The sequence below is a fragment of the Erpetoichthys calabaricus genome, chromosome 4, assembly GCF_900747795.2.
Source record: "Erpetoichthys calabaricus chromosome 4, fErpCal1.3, whole genome shotgun sequence".
NCBI lineage: Eukaryota > Metazoa > Chordata > Cladistia > Polypteriformes > Polypteridae > Erpetoichthys > Erpetoichthys calabaricus.
Genome location: NC_041397.2, coordinates 287375242 through 287401927, shown reverse-complemented (window position 1 = coordinate 287401927; position 26686 = coordinate 287375242). Strand labels below are relative to the sequence as shown.

At 40.4% G+C, this 26686-nt stretch overlaps 1 protein-coding gene across 1 annotated transcript in view; it reads right to left on the bottom strand.

Annotated features, from left to right (window-relative positions):
* Positions 1–9258: 9258 nt before the first annotated feature.
* The window catches only part of mxra5a (matrix-remodelling associated 5a), a 69038-nt gene continuing 51610 nt past the window's right edge, over positions 9259–26686 (bottom strand). Inside the window, 5 exon segments of the mRNA XM_051926671.1 lie at positions 9259–11383; positions 18999–19899; positions 21622–23293; positions 24049–25131; positions 25133–25948. Of these exon segments, the coding sequence (XP_051782631.1) occupies positions 9475–11383; positions 18999–19899; positions 21622–23293; positions 24049–25131; positions 25133–25948 (6381 nt within the window). The 3' untranslated portion in view covers positions 9259–9474.

Genomic DNA, 26686 nt, shown 5'->3' with positions numbered 1-26686 from the left:
CCCCTCAGTGCTGAAGCAGAATGAGTGACTCTGAACTTTAGCCTGCACTTTTATATTAAGTACATTTGTGCGTATGGTTACAGTATGGCTTCTAGTCGGCACTTTTCAAACAAATTACTAAGTGTAATCTTTCAAAATGTCCTTTTATTCTTGATATGTAAAATCATTTGTCAGTGTCGGTATTGGCCTTTGCAGGTTGTTAAGATTTTGTTATACTATGCAAGACAATAACAACATTTTTAAATTGACTTGGGTGTTTTTGTAGGCTGTAAAATGGGGTATTCTTCAGGTACAGTTTCAGATCCAGATTTCAAGTACTCCAAATACAAGTGTAATTTAATAGCATCTACGTTATAATTGTTGGATGACATTCTTGTACCACACTAGACAAACTAACATAACATTTTCAGAGCCTCTTAACCCAATTCAGGGTCACTGTGGGCTGGAGCTCATCCCAGCAGCACTGAGAACAAAGCAGGAAACAGCCCTGAACAGGGTTGAGTACATCACTGGTCCTACTCAGACACACACTCACATTCATGCTGGAATCGCCGATCAACCGAATCCACATATCTCTGGTGATGTTGGAGGAAAACTGGAGCGCACTTGTAAATCCCTCATAGACAATATCAGCAAGTGGAATTCAAACTCAGAATGCTGGAGCAGCTGCACTGGCCACTGTGCCACCTCCATAATTAGCAAATTAATTTATTTAAAATTATGAGGCTAATTAAAATATTATAACACCAAACATGGGAGAGGTTGCTTAGTTAAAGATTTACCTGTCTAATATGGATGATAAATCCAGAGCACCTTGCCAAATGTGCTACCTTATTGTTCTGGTACCAAAAAACTTTCTTTTAAACAGAGTAATGCTGACCCTGCTGTATTGTTGCAGCACACCATTTGTGTTCCTACTTTTGAAATATTGTCCTTGTAAAAGGCATTTAAATGAATATTATGCTGTGGCTAGGTTGTTGTGACTTCGATCACAGATTTTGATTATGCCAGTTCCACACTTCATTGATGTTCTGTTCAAATAGCCTCGTTTAAAGGTTTCAAAGAATGCAGAAATTTCATTAAAAATTGATCTATTACACCCATACATAGGTTCATGGTGGACGACCATATTTGTCCTGGTTGTACATCTCCAAACCTGAGGTCATGGTCCTCTTCTGGAACAGAGAATCATATTCTCTGAAGGTTTGAGCAAATACTCTAAGTGGAGGAGTTCAAGTACTTCGGAGGTGATAATATTATTAATCAATAAATCAGTGAAACAGCAGTAGTTTTCTATATGTTGTATTTGTCCATGATGGGGAAGTAGAAGCTAAGCGATCTGACAGAGCATTCAATTTACCATCCAGCCTAAATCCCAATCTTCCCTTCTGGTCACAGGCTTTTGGCAGTAACTGAAAGAGTGAGATTGTAAACGCTCAGCCAAAATATATTCTGCTTATGCTGGAGAAAAGGCAGTTCTTCTTTTTACAGGGTATAGAAGGTGAAATGTAAGAGTGACTGGAGCCAAATTTGATAATAAAAAATGTATCCTATCTTTCATCGAACCAAAGCTCTTAACCCCAGAGAGCCAAATAACTATTGCAATGTTTCTTCTAAGTTGAAGTTCTTATGAAGAACACACCAAAGGAACAGAGGTTTGTTTTCTAATACTCAGGACTGACGTTTATGCAGTCATACAGTGACGTCACACATTGTGCTTTCCATTTCTTCCCGCCAATAATAATGAAAACAATATAGGGAAAAAAATTGATGTCTTAAAAATTAGACCAGAAATATCTGAAGAGCAGAAATAAATGTTTCAGAACTATAAAATGAAGTAAAAGATACTAAAAAATGAATAATAAATTCAGAAAAAGGGTATAAAAATTCCAACTCATAAAAAAAATATATTTTCCTGAGTTAGGGTTGTAAGGCAGTCTTTCTGTGTCAGAAGAGGTGAGGTTTGTCAGAAGAACATGGGAGTAGAATTGTTGCTTCTCTGAATCAAGAGGAGTCAGTTGAGGTGGACTCGACATGTGCTTCAGATACCTATGGTCAGATCCTTCAGGATTATATCTGTCTATCAGAGGAGAGTTTGCGAATTTCACAAAACGCATTAGATGAAATTGTTGAGGATAGGGAGGCCTGGTCTACCCAGTTCAACATGGTGCAACTGTGACCCCCTCAGGACAAGCATAGTGATACTAAAGTGAGCTGAAAATATGAACATTATGATGCCAGTCACATTTGCAATGAGAGCCAAAGGAAATTATAATGCTCCCATTTTTAGTTGTATTGAAAACATGTCTATTTCTTGTCGTAGATTAACACTTTGGAAAAAAAATCTTTGGTGTTTCTACATTAGAAACCTCGGAAATGTCATTTTTATTAACAAAAATAATTATTGCTATTTTAGAAACGGTGGTCACGAATATACTTATTGTGCTGTACAAACTCTTCCTAGGCACTGTGTCATTCAACACATTAAATTGTGATAGTCTAAAAATAAACCTTGAGCAATTATCTGTAGCAATTAATATTTGCCGCAATAAATTATGACTTCCTGTGACCATGATCTGAAAATCTGCACCTGAATATGGTAATGTAATTTAATTCAAAGATGTCCTTGTGTCACCACAAGGAATTCGCTCAGGGTATTGCCTTCTTTTTCAGCCCCACATCTTCCCTGAGATGTCAACATTGAGAAGCAAACACAGGCCTCCACATCAGAAAGAATGAACTGTCTTAGACCACTGAAGAGGTTTCTGACCTTGCAAGCAGAGATATCATATGCAACTGAAAATTCTTTCAACCTGCCGCTTCCTGAGCAAACCCCAGACAAGCCCCAACTTGTAACCAACGAGGAGTCAGTCACTGCAACAGTTCTTCTGTTTCCAGTTGTCCACCATCAGACAGTCGGGGTGAAACATTAACTCTGGGCATCGGAAACAGAAGCTATCAGCTATTCCACTCAGCTAAAGAAGATCTCCATTAGTCACCTGCAGATATTGATATCTCAGCCTCGGACACTGGCGCACGTTAATTAATGGTCAGCTTTCGGTTCTTTGAATAAGGAAACCTTTTAATTGAATCTCTCATATAATACGTCAGTTGATGAAGAGAAAATTTAAGCCTAGATTAAATTCAATTGGCCTACCATTTGTAGAATTATAGACAAAACACCCATCCATTCACCTGGCTATTTTCAAACCCATTTAGTACCGCTCATGATCATGAAACTATGCAAACTACCTTGGGCACAAGATGACAGCAAACTCATGGAACCACACCAGTTCCTTGCAAGGCACAAATGCACACAAAGGGCTAAATCAGAGTCATCAGTTAACCTAACACACCCATATCCAGGATGTGGAATGATACCCTAAATACCCAACTGGGATAAATGCAACATAGTGACCATAGATGGAATTTACACTTGGCTTTCTTTGAGATTTGAGACAGCAATGTGTGGATTAGGCTGGACCAGCTTGGTGATGTTCCTGGCTAAATACTAAAAAGTATCACACTGCTTTGTTGTGAAAATTCATAAGGGATAGGAGGAATTTTGTAAGAGCAGTAACATATTGTACCCATTGGTATTACAGATTTCTTTTGCTACCATACTAAATATCAAAATAGCGTGAGCACATTTTCATAACGACTGTATTGGTAGCTAATATTGTTTGTAAAAAATACTGGAAAATAGATTGAAATCAAATCTATTGAAAAGATAGAAGGAGAATGCTGTAACTATAGTATCCAGGGCTGAACAAATGATAATTTATCTCAATAGACTAAGTTCCACATCGTTTAGCTCTGGAGAGGAACTTGCCAGCACAAGTTCATAGCTCTTAGTTTTAAGGGGGTAATATGGAATGCAAACCTGTTTTTTTCACATTTAAAACCCTATGATATTCTAATACATTGTTTTTCATTTATTAATGTACACACATGCACAGATATATTGAATATATAGATAAATGATCCATCCTTTTAGTAAACTAATTTAGGACTTCTGACAAAATGTAAGACAGGGCAAGTCAAATGACCATTTGTGGCACACAGGTAAATTGAAATCACCAATTCACCAAATATTCACATCTTTCATTCAGACATGAGGGGGGCATACTAACTCTAAACCACTAGAGAAAAAATCCAGAATTCAATAAAGAAGATAAGACTCAAGAGTGCTAAGCAACAACGACTGTGCTACCTCAAATATAACAGGCACAACACGAGGATGTGAAGGTTAATGGGGTGTGGTGGGTTGCGTATGCATAGTGGTGTGGCAGTGTTGTGTATTAAATGAAGTTTCAGTGGCCATAGACAACTGGCAGGTGCATCGTCACATGTTTGCCATCACGACATACTTTGAATCCAAACGTAATTGAGGTGCAAAAAAAGATATCATTTATAGGGCCTTTGCAGGGAAGAATTCCTGCTCATACCCCAAATTGGAAGTGGTTTGATCATTATCATCCAGTTGGTATTGTGAAGAATGTTTGGTGACAGGTGAACCATCAATAATAATAAGAATTCTGGAAAATATGGAAGTTTAGCTGGGATTGGCTCCAGCAGACCCCCGTGACCCTGTGTTCGGATTCAGCGGGTTGGAAAATGGATGGATGGATGGAAGTTTAGAGAATCTGTGAAGTGGAGCAATCGACGTTCAACACTACGTTAGTCAGTTTCATACTGGTAAATAATCCAAGATTAAAAATTGCACTTTTTGGCTACTTTATTTCTTCTCTGATTCAATCCAACCATTTATACTATCCCTTCAAAAAATGTCACTTCATCCCATTTATGTATTGTCGCTCACATGTCCATAGGGAGCATCTACAGGGGTCGACTTGACAGGGTCTCCTATTTTGAATATTTTTTGCACCTTGTCTAAGAGGTCTCTGTGTAAATATTTTTCTTTGTTTTTTTTTATTTAGCTGCTCTTATTCTTAGTAAACACCTCTGGTTATGATTGTGATTTTTTTGATTCGAGTAATATTATCACTGCCATTTTGTCCCTTCCAACGGTATCATTGATGATGCCTGTTGCCAAGACCATTCCGGAGCAGTCACGTCCTTAAAGATTGTGGCACTGTCAAAAATGAAGCAACGGGATCAAATTTCATCAAAAGAGATACTTCTTCATCTGACTCTACGGACTTCAAAACCCTTCAAACTGTTTTTTGAACTTTCAACAATCCTGCTTGATTTCAGTTTTGTCTTGTGAATTTTTGGCTGTAGTTACTGTAAAGCTGTTCTTCTACTTCTGAACCTCGCTTCATTTTATTTTTGTTTTTTTTTTTCTGTGTAATTCCATCCATCCATCCATCCATCCATCCATCCATTTTCCAACCCGCTGAATCCGAACACAGGGTCACGGGGGTCTGCTGGAGCCAATCCCAGCCAACACAGGGCACAAGGCAGGGAACCAATCCTGGGCAGGGTGCCAACCCACCGCAGGACACACACAAACACACACACACACCAAGCACACACTAGGGCCAATTTAGAATCGCCAATCCACCTAACCTGCATGTCTTTGGACTGTGGGAGGAAACCGGAGCGCCCGGAGGAAACCCACGCAGACACGGGGAGAACATGCAAACTCCACGCAGGGCGGACCGGGAAGCGAACCCAGATCTCCCAACTGCGAGGCAGCAGCGCTACCCACTGCGCCACCGTGCTGCCCCTGTGTAATTCCATCCATCCATTTTCCAACCCACTGAATCCGAACACAGGGTCACAGGGGTCTGCTGGAGCCAATCCCAGCCAACACAGGGCACAAGGCAGGAACCAATCCCGGGCAGGGCACACACAAACACACACACACACCAAGCACACACTAGGGCAAATTTAGAATCGCCAATCCACCTAACCTGCATGTCTTTGGACTGTGGGAGGAAACCGGAGTGCTCGGAGGAAACCCACGCAGACACGGGGAGAACATGCAAACTCCACGCAGGGAGGACCCGGGAAGCGAACCCAGGTCCCCAGATCTCCCAACTGCGGGGCAGCAGCGCTACCCACTGCGCCACCGTGCCGCCCTCCTGTGTAATTTTCTTTCAGTTATGCTCTGAAACACTAATGAGGTTAGCCCCTCCATGCCCAAATTGTAAGGAGACACAGTCACTAACACCTTCTTCTCTTTTCCATGCTACCCCAAGGATGAGTCCCAGAATGGATTGTGATGACACTTCTGGTTTTGCCTGAAGCTGCTGCCTCTTCTGCTACAGGGTCTTATTAAAGAACAAACGTACCGGTAGTCAGCGTTCAGTTGGGAATCTGCGTCTGAAGAGTACAGAGTTTCAAGGTGGAGACTAATTTTCTGACACGTGAGAGTCACAGAGCACTGGCAAGCCTAGGCTGCCCTGGACATGAGATGTACCATTAAATGTGGGACATGTGGTACCCAACCCTTATGTTTTCTTTTAATTCTTCTCTTTACAATTTATACATATATTTACATAGGTCTACGTGAAAGTCAGTGAGCCTGCCACCCTGCATAAGAGCAGCTATGAAGGAAACATTTCTGAATTTTATTGAATCTGATGAGACGGACATGGAGTAAACTCCTTAAACATATCTGACAAATTTCTTTTATGCTTTTAAGTTGAAAGACTCCACAATTGTTCTCACGTCTCATATAGAGTGTGCTTCAGAAAAAAGTACTTGTTTCTAGTTAATTTGTGCAACACAAACCCGAGAACGCAACAGGAGATACATATTAGGCAAAGCTAAGGCTTCCCTTTTCCACTGTATTAAATACCACTTCATATCATTGCTAACTGCACCTCGCTTCTGTTGTCTTAGCACACATTCAGACGCTGTGTTCTTTTACAGATGTTAACGACAGCTGAAGTATGAGATGGCCACTGGATGTTTTATGTTGGATGCCCTACAAGTCCTTTGTCTTTAGACTAAACTACTTGACCAGTTTCTTTGGTTCCTTCTCATGGCTTCCATCAGTGTGATACAGTTTGTGACTTTATGGACTGAGAGGCACTCTGTAACATTGTGCAGCATTCTTGTGTGTTACTTTTTGTACATAGTCTCATCTGCACTATGACATGTTCATTATTTTAATTTATTTATTTTCCAGTCTGACTTATTTAAATACAGAGTCTTGGTGGGCTGGACCCTGTATTAGTAGTGTCAGGCACCAAGCTGGAACCAATCGTAGACAGACCACATGTCCATGGTATAACACGCTATCACACACCTGTGCTCACTCCTATATGTCCAATTAAAAACTGATATACTGCCCATACGCCATTGAGATCTGGAGGAAACCAAACTAAATGAAGATGGGGAGAATGTGAAATCGCCACAAAGATCACACCCATACCATTTGTTTGTGTCACTAGCGGGTTCTCTCAGATATACATGTACATTTGTGTGTGAAAAGGTTGCGTCCAAGCTCCTGCTCTATATTGTTATAGAGTTGATTATCTGTTGTATTGGTGTTAGAATTTACAGACAAACAAGGTTGTACGTTTTTTTACAGATTATGATTATGTTAACACTTCACAGTCAGAACTGAACCAAAGCACTCCACAGTTATAAAGCAGCAGTGAGCAAAGTAGGTCGCTGCACCAACTGCAAAAATACAAAATGCCTATATGATGTGTCTGGCCCACTACCTTGCTCTGACGTTATCAGTAGATACTTCATAGAATAGGAGACAGAGTTCATTTATCATACTGTATATCAATCAAAATTAGTGGATATTTAGAGTTCATACAGAGTCTAATTCCCAACGAGAAAACCTTGACCAATAATACAAACAACACATCCTCTCCTTTTCATGACATAATGATGCCAAACATTCCTTGTTAATTTTGTCCCATGTACTTCGTATACAGGCTCCTCACGTGAAACGTTTTCAGCAGCCATTGGTATAACTTCATTTCAGACAGTACAATCTAACCATGACCTACTAATCAGTTTCACAGAATGTCAACATTCTTTTCTTGGTTATCTACACCAGCTACCATCGACTACTACGGAGCATGCCGTGCTTGCACTGCACTTCTCCGTGAGGCAGGAGTCACCACCTGCTTTAGAAAAGACCCCAGGGCCATGCACTGAAACTGTGATTGCAACAACAAGAAGGCTTAGGGCAAACTGTTTATAACCAATGGTATTCAGCCCAGAAACATACAATATGGAAGTCACAACAACCCTGGCAGTAAAGGTGTGAGTCACTGACCAATGTATGTACAGATCGTAACAATTGTAAGATATGCACCATTATGGCTGAGTTTTATCAAACATAGTTATCTGTGTCATATATATATATATATATATATATATATATATATATATATATATATATATATATATATATATATATACTGTATAAATAGTCAAGCAAGCTTGCTTCAGGGACATCTTCAGGGCTCAAGGTAAACAATACCACCGCGAGTAGAGTAGAGCCACTATCACTAACTCCATCTCACTTTCTGTCTGCAGTTCAGAAGCTCACCAGCCAGATGAAAACTGACTTAGCTTCTGCTTCCTACTCCTTCCGGAACACCGATATAAAAATCCCAGAGTCACCACAAGTGGCTGTTATTTGATGGACTGAAGTTTGAGAAAGATGGAACTATCCCTCAACACTCCTTTTGTTTGTTTTGGATGAATGCCAACTTTTTCCACACTTGAGTGCATTTACATTTCCCTTTTTCAGCGACCCATATTAAACAAGGATTACTGGCTGCTACCTCAACCTTCTTTCTTCCTGACAACTTTCTTTTTTATTACAATATATATAGATAGGCTGTGTAAACTGTATAAATATATACCTACAGTATATATATATATATTATACACATACAGTACATATTGTACATATAACATTTCACACATATATACTGGGTATATGTATATTGTACTATATAATATGCTGATATATATATCATACATATATCATACTATATGTGTGCAATTGCATATATAGTATTGTATATATGTATATATTTTATATACTATCCATCTATCCATCCATTATCTAACCCGCTGAATCTGAACACAGGGTCACGGGGGTCTGCTGGAGCCAATCCCAGCCAACACAGGGCACAAGGCAGGAACCAATCCCAGGCAGGGTGCCAACCCACCGCAGGATTTTATATACTACATATAGAAAATTTATATATGTACTGAGATATCAATTTATCCGTGAATCCCTTTCTCTCACTCTAACTATATATTTATATATATATATATAAAGTATAAAACTACCCATTATACAGTGTGTTTTTCACTTTCTGATATTTATGTTTAATTTCATTCTTTTAACCAATATAAAAGTCACAATTTAAGGGCTTATTGCAAATGCCATACTTCTTCAGCCTTTCTGTTCCATTCTCTACGACTCCATTGCTTTGTCCATTTAAGTTACTTGTAGTTAGTAGTATCTCCTGTACAAACATTAGCAGTTCAACGGGCATATTTTAAAGACATGTTTACAAATCAGAACACATGTACGTATGTCGATTTTGAGTCGCTTCCTATAAGATTTTTAGCAGTGCACTTGTAATACCCTACATCCCTTTGGGATGGATTCTGAATGATTAACGATCCTTGAGGATGAAGGTATTTGTTCCCAAAAAGTCGCGGCTGAGCGGATGCCATGAGGTGTGTTTTGTCCGGCAGTTCCCATGTCACCTCAGGTTTTGGGATGCCTATGGCCATACAGTTTAAGTGAACAGCACTCCCGGGGCTGGCATAAGTTACTGAAGGTGGGTTGCTTGTAATCCTTGGTGGGTAAGCAATGACAATCACAGCCACGCTCATTGATGTGGCTCCATATTCATTGACAACCTTGCAGGAAAAGGTCCCTCTGTCGTAGACAGATGCCTGATGAATGGATAGCGAGCCATTCTGAAGAACTGCGTAGCGGCCAGCTGTTTGGGGTCGGCTTAGAGTCATCCCATTAGGCAACGACCAGAATATCTTTGGTTGTGGGTCTCCTACCGATGCACAGTTGAGCAACAAATTTTCACCGTTGATTATGCTCACCAAACCTGTGTATGGGTTATTAATTTCTGGCTTTTTGCCGATTTCAAGCACAACCGTTCTTTCCGCTTGGCCTATCGTATTCTTGGCTACACAGCGGTAGGTGCCAGCTTCCGTGACTGATGAATGGTGAATATGAAGAGTGCCATCTTGTGCATGATAGATATTGGAAAGCTGCTTCCCATTAGTAAGATGGCTTCCATTGGGAAGGATCCATAGAATATCTGGCACTGGTTTACCCTCAGCAGAACAATTTATTTGCAAGTTTGACCCAGCAGTTAGAGACAAAATCTCTTTTAAAGGGTTCTTTAGTATGGGTGCCTGTAAATCTTCTATAACATCCAGATGAACTATAAGCCTTGCTTCTCCTCCTTCATTACGGGCAATGCAGACTAGCTGGACTGAATCTGTCTTTTTCAGGGATTTTATGTCTAGAGTTCCATTCCGGTGCACTGTGAATCGGCTTCCATAATATGGAGCAGGCAAAACGACATTTTCTGGCAAGACCCACATCACTCGTGGAATAGGCATTCCTTCTGCTCTACAATCCAACAACATACGATGCTCCTTAATGGCTTTCACTTTAATATTGCTCACAGCACTTCTGCTTCCATTGATTGATGGCGAGATAACTTGGACGTCCACACGAATGACCTTTTTGTCCTCCCCAGCTGTGTTTTTTGCAACACAGGTGTAGTTTCCACTATCGAACCTCTGCACTTTTTGTAACAACAGAGTACCATCATTGTGTATCTGATATTTGTCCGAAGAGGAGGAAATTATTCTGTTAGTTGGAGAATGCCATGTTATCTTTGGAATCGGTTCACCCTTTGCCTCACATTTCAGCGAAACTGATTCTCCATATGGAACACTCACAACCGAGTAATTTTTATGCCTGATGACTGGTGTGTCTGCCACCACCACAACATGCACTTTCATTTCATCCTTTCCCATTCGGTTTTCGGCATGGCATGTATAATCTCCTTCCTCCCGCATTCCTACTTCATTGAAGAACAAGGTACCGTTGTTAAACACCACATATCTCCTGGTACGTAAGCCATTGTCATCAGATTGCATGACACTGTTGACCACGGTGCCATCTGGTAAACTCCACGTGATGTCAGGGTTGGGCAGTCCTGATGCGATACAGTCTACTTTCAGGTTGCCACCGTATGTAACTTTGTGGTTGGTCTGCTGTTTGTATTCTATTTTGGCCGGCTTCATCATGACATTTACTTTAAGTAAAATGTAGTCATCACCCATCTTGTTTCTTGCCACACATAAGTAGTCTCCTTCATCTTTTTCTGTGACCATATGGACTACTAATGTACCATTGACATAAACTTTAATCCGGGGATCAAAGCTGTAAAACAAAAAGAGAAAGAGAGAAAACAATTTTATATTTAAAAAATGCATTCAAAGTGCATTAAGTGTAATACAAGTATAATACCATCATCAATCCTTTTACTGAATCTGTTTAATCAGCACTAACATTATTTGCCATTTATGAGAATAAAATGGTGTTCTGGCATAGCGGTTAGGTCACTACCTCTGTGAAGTCTGTGCTGCTTCATACGTCTACATCAGATTTTATCCACATATCATTGTTTTCCTGTCAGCCTTGTGAAGATTAGGGTGACAGGCATCTTTAAATTGCTTCAGCGTGAGAGATTGTGGATATTTGATTGGCTCTATCATATAATGTATTGGTGCCATGTCCTGGCCTGATTCTCACCTTCTGTCCACACTATGGGCTGCAAGACTGCACACAGGGGTCTGCGGCAGTCCTGGTGAAGTTAATGTTCATAAAATATTAAAGGTTTTTAAAGATTGTCTTTAAATTACCTCACATAGTTTTAAAGTAAACATGTAGGTATTGTTTCAGTGTATTGTCAATTCGAGGTTTAATGGGAAAACCAGAAGACACATGTGTTACCGGCCTCAGGCATAGGAGTACCTGTGCCACGTACAAGCAATTGTTGCTACAGGGTATAGCCACAGGAGTATGGTGCAAAAAGCATAAAAGAAGCAGTTGGCAGTTAGGAATTTCCGACAATACATTTTTTTTTTATTCTGATCTGCCCAGGGGTACATAATTGCTTTAATTTCTGCTGCTTGGCTAAACAATGGTACATATCAATGGTACTGTTGCTTATTATCAAGAAGTAAATATACCACCTGTAAATTGATTAAGACCAATATCCTCAAAATGCATACGTTTTCAAGCGAAATAAATACAAACACATCCTAAACAAGCAGGTAGTTCTGTTATCACTATTCTGTCTACTGATGAGATACCAATCAAAGATAGATCTTCAAAGCAGGTAAATATCTATGCCCTATGTACAGCTATAACCCTGTAACAGCAGTAATGGATGGCACACATGGACTGGCATGGATTGAATAAGAATCCTCGCACAGCAGGGGGGCCAGTACAATAGAATTATGGTATTGATGAATATTTTCTACTCTAATACGCTAGGTCATCCGGGAGGGGCTCAGAGTAGAGCCGCTGCTCCTCCGCATCGAGAGGAGTCAGATGAGGTGGCTCTGGCATCTGATCAGGATGCCTCCTGGACGCCTCCCTGGTGAGGTGTTCCCGGCACGTCTAACCGGGAGGAGGCCCCGGGGAAGACCCAGGACACGCTGGAGGGACTATGTCTCTTGGCTGGCCTGGGAACACCTTGGGATTCTCCCGGAAGAGCTAGAAGAAGTGGCCGGGGAGAGGGAAGTCTGGGCATCTCTGCTCAAACTGCTGCCCCCGGGACCCGACCTCGGATAAGCGGTAGAGGATGGATGGATGGATAATACACTAGGTGGCAGCCTTCCTGGGTTAGGATTCACATACAGACCCCTGCAGGGCATGCTGGGGGCTGTGGTCCCTTTTGGCAGACCAGTTGAGTTTCAAGGGGCTTCCAGGGGGAGATGATCGGATTCATAATCCCAACTTTTTGGGAATTTATATTAACCTGGAAATATTTCCATTGGGTTATGCCCTAGCACTGGAATTATTCCATCCATCCATCCATCCATTTTCCAACCCGCTGAATCCGAACACAGGGTCACGGGGGTCTGCTGGAGCCAATCCCAGCCAACACAGGGCACAAGGCAGGGAACCAATCCCTGGCAGGGTGCCAACCCACCGCAGGACATACACAAACACACCCACACACCAAGCACACACTAGGGCCAATTTAGAATTGCCAAATCCACCTAACCTGCATGTCTTTGGACTGTGGGAGGAAACCGGAGCGCCCGGAGGAAACCCACGCAGACCACGGGGAGAACATGCAAACTCCACGCAGGGAGGACCCGGGAAGCGAACCCGGGTCCCCAGGTCTCCCAACTGCGAGGCAGCAGCGCTACCCACTGCGCCACCGTGCCGCCCCCTGGAATTATTCCCAGGTACAAAATAAAATAGACCACTTCACCACAGCTAGGCAAGTAAGAATTGGGTGTGGAGGACGGACCAAGCTCACCTGGGAGGTGTGGAGAAGAGAAAGAGACAGAGAAGAATTGTGTTGTATTTGGTTTATGTCACTTTTGAAGCCTTTTTTTGCAAGGTATTTGGTGAAAATAAACCTAGTTATTATATTGGGACTTGTGTGTGTGAGGTTGAGTCTGGTGTTTGAGGTGCTGTAACACCCCCTGGTGGCCACACAGCCTTACTCAGGAAATTTGCCTCTTTATTTATCCTCTCAGTCTCAAACAAAGGGTTTTCATTGCCCCCTCAATCTATTGGCTTTTACGTTTGTTATTTATATGTTTTTTTTCTAAAACAACACACAGAAATGTCACTTTTTTAAGTAGTAATTTTAGTCCATTGCACATGTAAGCCAGGAAATGGTTTAAACCAGAAGATCAAAGAGCACTGAGCAAAATAAAGAAGCATGAGACAACAAGTAAAGTTTAAAACAAGCAAGGGTCAGAGTCAAATGAACATTATGAGATGAGGAGTAACAAAGATTTCTTGGTAGGTTTGGAATCTGCAGTTCAGATAGTGAAGTGAACTTTTGGTCAACCTTTAACCTGCAGTGTTGATTAACCAGGTCACTCACATCTTCCGAGGACAGGCCACTGACAACATGTGCGCTGTCCTAACAACAGTCATGCACAATAGCTGAAGCCACAACAAATCAATATGCTGGCCAAAATATTACAGAGAACAATACAACTCAAAGAACAGTTAAACTCAAAAAATTGAAAATTGAGTGGAATTGACCTCAAAACCTGAAAATTAAGTGCAAGATTGACCCAAATGGAAAACATATTAACAAAGTCATACCACAACAGGTAACTCAAGATGTTCTTCAATGATTACATCAAAATAGTCCTAAATGAATGGAGTTATAGACTAGAGCAGAGGTTTTCAACCTGTGCAGTATGTGACCACATGTTAGGTTGTACATGAGGAGGAGGCTGGGAGCATGCGCTGATTACAGCCACGCCCACCATATGGCAAACCACCCGGATTGACATCTCAGTGCAACTGCGCAATGGGTGACACCTCAGCACCACACTGAACAGTGTGAGGTTTCTTACAGTGGCTGGAGTGCCAATCCTGCCAGCAACAACCAAGTTTTCCCTGCAAGTTGGAGGACCTCCTTGCAGGGCTGGATGCAGATTAATGTCATACCCAGGATGGATTGTACATGAGAGAATTAAAATTTAAATGTATGCAAGTACGATCTTGCATGCAAGCTGGTGCAGTGGGCCCATGTTGAGTGAACATTACGGCCTTTGTAGGGTAGGGTTGCTCCTGCTGGGCATTCCTAGAGCAGGAGCGACCAAAACAATTCCGAAGATTGTCCTATGGATACACATATGAAGGTGTTGAAACAATAGACCCGGGCTTGAGCGCCCCAGCATTAACCAGTTGTGGTGGCTGGGATGCAAGCCACTTTTAAATGGTTGACTGCTCCCGCTGAGCAAACCAGATGGGTAAGTGAGGGTGGAGAAGAATCAGAGAATCACGAGGGCTTAGAACAGTGAAAGATGTGCCCGATTTCATTTCTGGGTTTATATTCTTTTGGTTTAAATTATTTATGGATTATTCATTTGTTGTTGATTTTAATGGCCACTGATAAGATACGCCTGCTTTTTTATCATGGATTATTTATTTATTGTTTAAAGAAACTGCGCAGCACTTTGTTTTTGAACACTGTTTAACTGAAATAAAAATGCACTAAGCACTTTGATTTACAGCAGCCTTTGTTGTAATGTGTCCTCGCTGCCCTAGCCATCCCATTAATGACTATTAATATTCCAGTTCAAGGAGAGTACGCCAGCTACGGGCAACCTGGGTATCACAAGTTCACATCCTGCTGCTTTTACCATCTCTGGAAGTATTAGGGGAAGGGACAAGTGATATGACATTGAAGGTTGAGAGAGCCTGCTGTTATTTCAGAACAACCTCTCACAGCTAGAAACCAGATTGGCCATCAGGCTGATGGAGATCTTCTAAACTGTATAAGCTCATGCTACTGAAAGAGAGGCCTTGGATTTTCAGCTACACTCTCCATGTGAGGACAAGAAATGGAAAGGGGTGCGACCCTGACCTATTCTTCGCTCGTGGAACTCTATTTGCAAGTCTACATAACAAAAAAAGCTTTTTCTACATTGGCCTTTGTGGTATTAGCCTAATTGATTAATCTTTGGTATTGATGATTAGAATGTATTAGTATTGGATAAGCTGCTTGCACAGAGAATTTAAAATTTCGGATCAATACATCCTCAATTAAGTTAAAGCAAAATGTGTTATATTAGCTAGCTTTAAGAGTTAATTATTAAAGGCTTCTTTGTCTGCTTGTTCCAACACTAACATGAGGTAATGCCAAGTCAAGGACAGCGTGTAATATAAGAGAACTTGAGGTCATTGTTGTAGAAATGCAGCTACTAAGACTTTAACCTTGAGAGATGGTTAAAAAGTAATTATTCATCTGAGCAGCCTGGTGTCTTATATGTGGGTCCTCCTGGTCTTGACCCTACTGGTCAGTAAATACGTTTTGGACATCTGCACGGGGTATGAAGTACTGATGGCCAGCTTTGGTCAGGTGATGAACATTAGGGAATGGTAGGCATGGACATTAGGTAACTGGAGGGAAGAACTAGAAGGAGTTAGAGGGTTCTGCATAGATGATAAGAAATGAAATATAAACAGATGCACTTCCTAGTTTAAGTCCCTGCACAATGGTGAAGTCTCATTGTTACATTGCTGTGCAATAAAGATTGTGATTTATGATTTAAAGATCCTCCTGTCTTTGCTTAATGATTATTTCTACTACAGATCTTTCTTCCTTATGCTGGTGAACTGCAAACCATTCTTGAAATTCAACAGGTTTTCAATTCTTATATCCTTTCCATTATTTGTCTGATGGAAAGATTCTAAGATTGTTTCTTCTTTAATATACAGTATGAGATTTCTATTTAAAATACTCCGTGCTTTGATTTTCTTCCCATTTTGGTCCTCTTTGGAATTGTTTGCCAAGGTGTGATGTGTCAGCCTGTGTCTGTTCCCTGGTTTATGTTTGTTTTTTTGTTGTATTATTTGTGTTGTTTTTGAGGTATTTTTCATGTGTTTTTATATGTATGTAAAATTATGTTTAGATTTGTATTTATTATTTTGTATTTATGTATTGTATTGTATTGTATAGGTCTAAGAGAAGGTTTATGGATGTGGTGAGAGGAGGACATGCAGGTGGTGGATGTAACAGAGCAAGATGCAGAAGACAGGATGATATGGAAAACAGATGTTCTGCTGTGGCGACCCCTAATGGGAGCAGCCAAAAGAAGAAGAAGATTTTGTATTTATGTATTGTATATTGGACCACCATGACGTCACTGCTGCTAAACTGCCCTCTTCTCTTATGTTCAGATGGAGGAGTTGGTTCAAGTAAAATTTTAGTGTGAGACGGTATACTGTATTTAAAATTTTTCTGTTTTTTAATTATTTTTCACTTTATCTTGGTTTCTAAATAAAGGGTTTTAATTTGTGCTTTAATTTAGTTATTTGAAATAAATTCTTTAGTTGTTAAGATTCTCATGGTGGACATTATACTGACTCAAAAGAGGCAGTGAGGATTTGATGATAGAACCAGAAGAAAATCATACTCAAAATAAACCGAGGAGGGCAACTGATCAGATTATCAAAATTAAACCGTTAACCAGACCTGTAAACCAAAAATCAAAGCACAAATTAAAAATACTGGGAGACAAGAATTCTAAACTTTTATCATACACGACTAGTGGATTTACTCATCAGTCTTGGATATGGAAGCAGTCTCCATGCAGATCTAAATACGGTTGTTTCAAAGACATGTCCCAAATGTCATGCTTCTCAGAGAATTCTGGGAAGGTTTGCCAAGAAACCTCCAAGTGCATAGCCTCCACAACAATGACACCCAAAGCAATTTCACATTGCAGAAAAATAATAATAAGTCTAAACTTTCTAAACAATCAACTTTCTAATTCAAAAAATCAACAACAATGGATATACTTTACACCTTATTTAAATGCGCCCAGGAAACTCAATCAGAATAAAATAAATAATTTAATAGACATGTCTCTCAAGCCAGAGGTCTTCCGGTTTTCATCTCCCTTGAGGGGCATTTAGTGCATTTTGTATATCTGGGATATTTAATGGAGATTTAATGGAGATTTAACTGCTTAAATCCAGTACCCCTTTTTTGGCCTGCGTAGACCGAAGCCTGCCTGTTGAATTTGAGGCTGCCTGGGGTAAGGTCTGTCTCTACGAAGATCAGTGTGAGGGTTCTGTCCTGGTTTGTGGGTCTTTTTAGAGGCTGTCACTCATTTGGCCATGTTTGTTTCACTTTTTCACAACACATGGGTACCCTAACCAACAGCCCTAGTTTTCTAACAAAACAGCTTAAATGATACAGGAGATATACAAGCTCAACCACTATATAATAATCTCATTTCACAAAACTCAGATTCCTAATGGCAGAGTCCTACAAATCAATATGTTTCAGCATCTTGAGGTGCTGAGGCTGATTGATTGATTAGTGCAGCAGCCACAATACTGCAGGTATTGTGTGGATTGTGATGTGAGGGAGTCAACAAGCTTTAAAAGTCTTTCTATGGCCTGGTCCTGAACTACATTATGTGCTCCACTTGAAGGTAGTAAATGAAAGAATGAGATTGTGAGAACAGGTGTTTCACATGCAGCTACTAAGCAGAGCTCCATCTCCATGACAGGATTAGGAGCTTGGGAGTTTGTGAGGACAACATGATACAGAGTCTAATACTACAGATTAAGAAGGTTCTGTTTGAGGTGATCTCATGACTATGCCCCAGGGTGTTTTCCTGCAGGAGAAATATTAAGCCTGTTCTCCGAGAAGGAGACCCAGGACAAGCTGGTATAATGATATTTCTCAGGTGGTACCTACGCATTTACCAGGAGCTGCAGAGTGTTTTTGAAGATAGAAAAAGTGCTCGGTCCTTCTGTACTTGTTGCCATCGTTACCCTTATTAGAACAGAAAGATTAAAAGAGCTGAGACTTTACAGTTTAAGCAAAAGAAGATTGAGAGGTGACATGATTGAAGTGTTTAAAATTATGAAGGGAATTAGTCCAGTGGATCAAGGCTGTTATTTTAAAATGAGTTCATCAAGAACACGGGGACACAGTTGGAAACTTGTTAAGGGTAAATTTCACACAAACATTAGGATGTTTTTCTTTACACAAAGAACGATAGACACTTGGAATAAGCCCCCAAGTAGTGTGGTAGACAGTAGGGACTATCAAAACTCAACTTGATGGTTTTTTGGAAGAAAGAAGTGGATAGGACTGATGAGGTTTATTGGGCTGAATGGGTAGAGTCTAGAGTGTTCTAATGTTCTAACAGAGTATCTCTAAATTTATACTGAGCGCAATGTGATGAGGTAAAGGCCATGCCCTGTGACTATATACACACACTGACACATAATGACACATAAGCTTTCTATATTAAGACCACTTTACCTGTACTGTGCATCAATAAGCCTCTTTGTGGGTAGCCTCCATATTATCCTCGGCCCAGGGTCACCAGAAGCTGTGCAGTTCAAATGAAGAGTACCTCCATAAGTGACTTCACTTCTTTGTGGAGAGGCTGCAATGATTTTTGCAGTAGAAGCACTCTTCATCACAGTCAGGCTAACTGTTCTTCGGGATGCTCCAACTGCATTACTTGCCATGCATTCATAATTCCCATTGTTTCTTGGGGTTAAATTGCGAATATAGAGGGTCCCATTTGGAAAGACAAACAAGTTGCCATTGATAAACTGAGACGGTCTGATCTGGGTCCCATCAAAGACAATCCAGCGGATGTTGGGAAGAGGAGCAGCTTTGGCAGTACAGTGAATGTAAATATTTTGCCCTTCTGCCAAGGTAAGATTTTCACTTCTTTGCTGTTGAATCATGGGAGGTAAGGCCGTAACATGCAACCTGACTGTTATGCTGTCTGCTCCTGCAACACTGCTGGCTATGCACTTATAAATTCCTTTGTCTAGGAAGCTGGTGGCTGTAACACTTAAAGTTCCATTTCCCATCATTATTATTCTTCCCTTTCCTGAGCCTTCTGAGTGTAGCATTGTCCTGTCTGGCAGTATCCACGAAAGTTTGGGAGACGGAATGCCTTGTGCTCTGCACTCCAGATTGGCTGTATCTCCAAGGTATACTGTCACGTCTCGATAACGGGATACAGTCATTTTTGGGGGCTGAGCCACCACCATTAACATGATGATCATTTTATCCATGCCATATTGGTTCTGAACAGTACAAAGGTACTGTCCACGGTCCTGAAGCTGAGCTTTACGAATAATAAAGCTTCCATTTCCATGAACTTCAAATCTTTGTATCCTTGTATTTATTGCCATTACAGCTCCTGTAAGAAAAATGCAAAGAATGCTGCATTATTTTAAAGAAAGTATTAATAATAGAGTAACCATTGTTTGATTTAAAAATAACAATAATAATCATCATTTTTCAAATTTTCAGTTTTCAATTGATATTATAAATGGCATCTCCTAATATACTGTATTCGCCTCATGTCTCTCTTTTTTATTTAATAACTCCAATTTCCTCATACAACCTAAAGATTTCCTGTTAGATTCATTGATGACTCTAAATTGTCGTGGTTTGGATGAATTTTGATGTATGTCTCTGTATTGTTCCATTACGTTGGACAATAATGATTCTGCATATATCTTATAATTTTTGACCTGCTGATTACACAAATGACTACTGTTATAAATACAAATCTCACTAAATCTTGTCTAGAGATTGCAAATTTAAGATTTGGAAGTCAGCTCGAAGAAGGTTCTGTGGTCTGATGAGAGTAAAATAGAGCTTTGTGGTCATAAGACTAACAATAAGCCAAACACTGCATTTTATCAAAAAAAAACCCATCCACACTGAATCCTGCTGGTGGAGGCTCTGGGGATGCAGAAGACTGTGGAAGGCTTCCGAAGGTAAAACAAATGCAACAAAATAATGAAAAAGTGATGTGATTTACAAGAAACCAGCACCTTGGGGTAGGATTTAGTTTCCAACAAGACAACAACCCCAAGGATCAAGCAAAACCTACACAGGAATTGCTTCAAAACAACAATGTGAATGTCAGAGTCCAGATTGCAATCCAAATGAGAACTTGTGGCTGGACTTGACAAAGGCTCGTCACTCAGATCTGTATGCAGCCTGACAGAACTTCAACTGTTTTACAAAGAAAAATGAGAGAAAAATGGTAATGTAGAGATTTGCAGAGCTCATGGAGAAGTAGAGAAATCTGTGCATGCATATTCAAGGCTGTCATAGTCACCAAAGGTGTGAATAGTTATGAGAACAATTATTTTGTGTTTTATAATTGTAATTAATTTAGAGTACTAATCTGATTTTCATTACAGGGATCTATTTTCACTTTAACATCAAAAAAGTCAAATTAAATCCACTGTGATTCAATGTTGTAGAACAATAAAATATGAAAGCAAGCAAGAGGGTGAATACTTGTTACAAGCACCAGTTAGCTTTCAAATCAATTTTAGCAATTCCAGTTTTATAATTTTGGATTAAAACATCACAACATAGTAACTGGGAAATAACAGCTGGCTTGATTAAGGTAAGAGTCCAATCAAATGTAAAAGCTGGTTGGTTCAGAAACTCACAGCCACAGGACTGTACTTAACCACCACTGCTTTATATAATGATATTGACAGTAATAATCATTTAGCATTTGATTGCTTTACAGGGTTCTAAGGGCAGCATGGTGACCAGTGATTAGTGCTGATGCTGTATGTGTTCAAAAACTGTGCTGCATAGACCATCCTATGCTAATCCACGTGGGCCTTTCTCTAGGTACTTCAGTTATGCTTCAATATCTAAACACACACAGGGAAGATTGATTAAAAACAGAGTGTGAGTGAGTGTTGGCGTGTATGGTGTGGTGCTCCATCCAGCGCTGGTGCCCCGTGATTTCACAATAGCCTCACTCCCTTGCAACCCCACGGTGGATTGAATAGGTTTGCCTGAAGGTGGATACAAATTTTGTAGCCTGACATATGAAATGAAGCTACCCAGCACATGAAGATAAAATGTATGAAAACACTTTTACCTGTTGACACTTTAGTCCATGAAAGGAATGGCTTAGGTTCTCCAGTAGTTTCACAGGGTAAAATGGCATCCATTTCTGCATGGACAGTCACAGTATGAACATTCGTTGTGGTGATTTTGGGGCCCAGATGAGGAACTCGAATATCAGTTGAAGGATGAGGAATATGAGACGGTCGCTGCATAGTCCTTTCCTTACTTGGAATGAAATGGGGATGAAGAGGTCTGTAGTTGAAGACACCATTCCACTGTGTGTATAAGGCGGTAGTCTTTGGATTCATGGTAGTTGAAGATGTTTGAGGAGCTCTGATACTTAATGCTGGTGTTGTTGTGGAAGACTGTGTCATTTTCACAGTAGGTAGCTTTGGAGTTGTGACCTTCTCCTTTTTGAAAGAAGTGCTCGGTTTTATGGGTTTCACTGTGGTTGTAGTTGTAGGAGGATTGGTCCTGACTGGTGTTCTAAATAGGTCTGGATTAGGCCTCAAGAAAGGGTTTCTTCCATTATGGTAATATGGGAATCTCTGAAATATGCTTGGCACTCTTGGGTTTAGGCCATGCTTATTAGGAATGAAATTCGAAGTAGGAGTCCTTGAGTTCCAAACCAAGCCGTTCTGAATAGCATTAGAATGTTTATTGTTGTTTTGTAGGGATACATTTTGATGGAATTGTGAAGAAGAAGTTGTTGTTGTTTTCATAGTGGAGCTTAACTCATTTTTTCGTGGAGTATTCACTACTGCCATTTTCACTGTGGAGCTTTCTCTGCTGGTTGAAGTTCTATTTGATTTAGAACCCTGAGACCACATATTTACAAATGGGAAAGGTGATTGTGTTGAAAGCTTCACAGACATTGGCACATCTGTACTGTGATATTTACTGATACCCCCTAGTTGCCCGGTACCATTGGTTTCATTCACAGTACTTGAATTTGTAAACACTTTTAGTGGTTTTTGTACCTCGTCATCTTTAACAGTTATCTTTGTAGGAAGATATTTTACTTGCATCTGTGAAGTAGAAGCTGCTGTGGTTGTAATGATGGAGCGATCTTTTGTCACTTGGTTTGGGAAAGGAGTAAAAGAAATTTGGAATGGTGACAGCTGCTTTGTTGCCACTTGATTTCTAGAGGTTATTGTAGCTTGCTTTACATTTAAGATGGCGTCACCAAATTTTGCAGGATTTTTCGACACCTGTTGCTGTTCTGGTGAAAATTCCCTTAAAGGATGTGTTGTAGGGTTTGCTGTGGTGGAATGAGTTGTTGGAAAATGTAGATGAGATGCTTCTGTTGCTGAAACTGGATGGAGATATTCTGTACTATCTGTTAGAGAACTGACTATATCATTGAAAAATGGCTTTGAGGTAGCATAGTCTGGTATGGTGGATTGCTTTTTAACAGATTTTTCTTGTTGTCTTTCTGATAATGACCCAGAATTTGTTATAACAGGTTGTGTAGTAACAGTAGTACTTGTTGTATCCCATCCTACTTGTATGCTTGATTTTATTTTTGTAAGGTTTATTGACAATGTTTGATTTTGTAAGGTCACCATGTGAGTTGCACTAGGGGATTTTGAATAAGGTGTTGGAGTCTTTCCCTCAGTTTGAATCAACGCCTTAGCTCCTGATTCCAGTGTTTTAATGTGTATCATTGTGGGAGTTGGTTTTGTATTTGTTGTGCCCAGAAATCATAATTGTATGCAAATCAGGCGTAGTATTAGTTAGTCCAGGTACAAAAATTCCAGGGGTGGAATACAACAGGGAAGATCTTCTTGTGGTGGTTGTTGTTGTTGTAGACAGAGATGATGAGATTTTATTTAACCCTGGTCTTAATCGATTGGGGTCTAATCGTCTTCTATAGCCAGGCCTTCTCCTAGGATGTTGAGAATTAGTTATAGTTGAAGTAGTTTGGATGTTTGGAGTTGTCGGTACTTGCAGTTGTACTTCTGAAGCCTGAGAAATAAGTGGTTTCTCTGTTTGCCTGGTGAATGCTTGGTTGTGATATATTTTCTTTTACAAGAGAAACAGTTTCCAGTCTTAAATCATTGTCCTTTAGCCTGTTCACATTTCTGCTTGGAATTAGTTTCATACTATTAACTGTAAATCCATTATGATTTCTTTCTTCAGCTGACGCTGTAGTTGTGGGGACCGTAGATGAGCTTTTAATCACGTCTTCATTGACTTTAAAACTCTGTAGCAGTAATTGTACTATGCTGGTAATGTTGATCAGCTTCCAGTTTTGGTGTGTAATATAGCTGATCGTTATATCTTTCAGAACTAGTATGTGTGTCCAGAGAATCACTTTGGTTATCTTGTACATCAAGCAGCACTCAGAGAATTTCCTATAAAGTTGTCCGCAGTGTTTTCTTTTGCTTTTAGATCATCGATTGAATAGGACAATGGTGTAGAGTCCGTTACCTTGATATCTGAGTCCACATTAGAAACTGTGTGCCCAGGAAGTTGTCGTCATTGTTTCTGTCACAAAATCAATTTCATTATGTTTAATATAAGACTGAGGTGTTGATACGGAAAATAATTCCACATTATCAGCATGATTTTCACCCGAGGCAAATTCATCAGTATTATCTGTGTGTTCTGACTCTGAGGACAGAGTTGTGGTCGCATGCTTAGACGGTGTTGTTTGCGTAGGCAGGCTTTCCTCTGGAGGAGGAGCCGTTGTCTTCAGTAACGTTTTTTCGCGTATCTTTGCCAGAATATCTGCCCACTGCTGTGGATCAATTTTTTTATTTGATACATTTACTCTTCTTCTGGATTCAAAAGTTGTTTTCCCTTTATTAGTTTTGCGATCTCTATTAGGACCTTGCAGCCTGTTCTTATGTACTCGTCTTCTTGGTGGTCTTGATGATTCTGGCGTGTTGCTCTTGTGACCTTCACTTTGATTGCCTGAAGAAATTCTAGGTGACTGCTTTTTCTGGATCTCTTCAACACCATCCCCTGAAGCCTCCTCATAATCAGCTACCCTGTTTCTAATTTTGGTAGATGCACCAGACACTGACTGTGGTTTCTTTGGAATTTTTCGGATGGTCTGTGTCAATGGAGGCCTTGTGACTGTTATTTTTGAAGAGAAGGAATCTGCCCCATACTGGTTTACAGCTATACATTTGTAATATCCACTGTCACTAACCCTGCTGTGCTCTATAAATAGCGTGCCATTTTGCAACACATACGCTCTAGTCGTATTCGAGAGGCTATTTACAACATTATTACTTGGGAGAATCCAGTTGACTTGTGCATCAGGTACAGCAACAGCACTGCATGGCAATGAAATCGGCTCACCAGCATTTTTTATGAGAGAACTGCTCCCTTCCCCAGAGGAATGGATTGTCATTGCCTGCACAGAAATCCAAAAGGCCATTATGTCTATGTCTCCTTTAACTTGTGCTACACAGTAGTATACCCCAGAATCTGCATGGTCTGCTGCTTTGATGACCAGCTTACCGCTGCTAGAAACTGAAACTCTGTTATTCTGGCTGTGATGTGATGCCTCCACTTTTGTACCGTCTGGTTAAAACCCATTTAATTTGTGGATCTCCTGAGCTCTGCACATTGCAGTCTATTTGACACAGACTTCCGGCCATTACGACCACTGCATTTTTGGCGTCGGCTTTTGACTCGATCATGACCCATTTGCTTTTCTGTCTTCTGGAAATTTCGGTATCCAATATTTGGTTAAAATTTGTGGTTAGTATTAAGAGCACATGATTGGCTGTAGACTGCAATCTGTCCAGTTGTATACTTAGAGAAGACTGCATTAGCCAAGATGGCTGGGAATGCACATTGGCTCTTACACCTGTATAATAATAGGAGTCCTTTCCACTATCTTGTCTGTATCTATAACTTAACGTAGGTTCTTTTCTCAGCATAATTTCTCTTGCAAGATGGACAGGTACTTCACTATAGTATGCAATTAGCTTCCACAACTTTTCATAATGTTCACGGCCTATTGGGCACTCAACATCAACTGAAAGAGTCATATTGATGGCGATCTGTTGGGCATTGAGATGGTCAAAATCAAATCTGGTTGAATCTCTTGGTGCTTTGATATGGCAGTTCAAATCCACACTGTTGTCATGCTCATCCGTCATATTGAGTGTTATATTTCCAAAAGTTTCATAATATTGCTCTGTAGGAAAGTATTCACTGGTCACATCTTCCTCTGAGGAGCTTTGGTTCATCTTCAGTGCTGCCTGAATAACTGGTCTTGTGCAGGAGAGATTTTCTAATTGTAAGAGCTCTTTCTTAGCTAGCTGCCTAGGACTGGTGCACATAGGACACAGTTGGCCTTCCTCGTAAGCTTTATCCTTTTTGCATTTCACCCACACCTACATAAAGGAAAGAAAAAAAAGGTTAAAGACTCAATAACATTTGTGAAATGTTTTAGTGTGAGATTTGATTCTAACAACTATGGACTGTATCATAAAAAGTTTCTAGAAAAATAGTAATTAAAAATAGTACACTCTCCTGTGGAATACCAGGAGGGGGTAGGCAGCTACCCAGCCACGGCCTACAGGACTATGACTGGGTCTAACTCTGTCTTTGACTTCATCTGTTATAACTGACCCAGGAACCTCCAGAGGTTTCTTTTCTCCAGGGATTCTGCTCATTTGGGTTTTTGTTTTTCTCTCTTCAAGTGCCAATAGGTTATAGTTCAACAAAGAATTAACAAATATCAATGAGAACCAGTTTTCAAACTACTTTGTTTGCTGTCTGTTTGATCAAATTTGTGTCTTTCTGTTGTGGACTACCAGGGGCACAGCAGTCACCAAACACCCGACATGACAGACACAGACAGAAGTGCCCGTAAAACAGAAGGCTTTTATTCCGTGGGATACGTTTTCCAGTCATTTCCCACCAGCACCAATCACAATACAGTCCGAAAATACAGCAGTTCTCTTTCTCTTTCCTTTCTTCTCTTCTTTCCTTCACCTCAACTCCTCCACCCGACTCTGGCTCATCTCTGGAAGGCAGCTGGGTCCTTTTTAAGCCTCACCCAGGAGCACTGCAGGTCGCTCATTAGAGAGGTCTGGAATTATTCCCAGGTGCAGCTGAAGCCCAAAGTA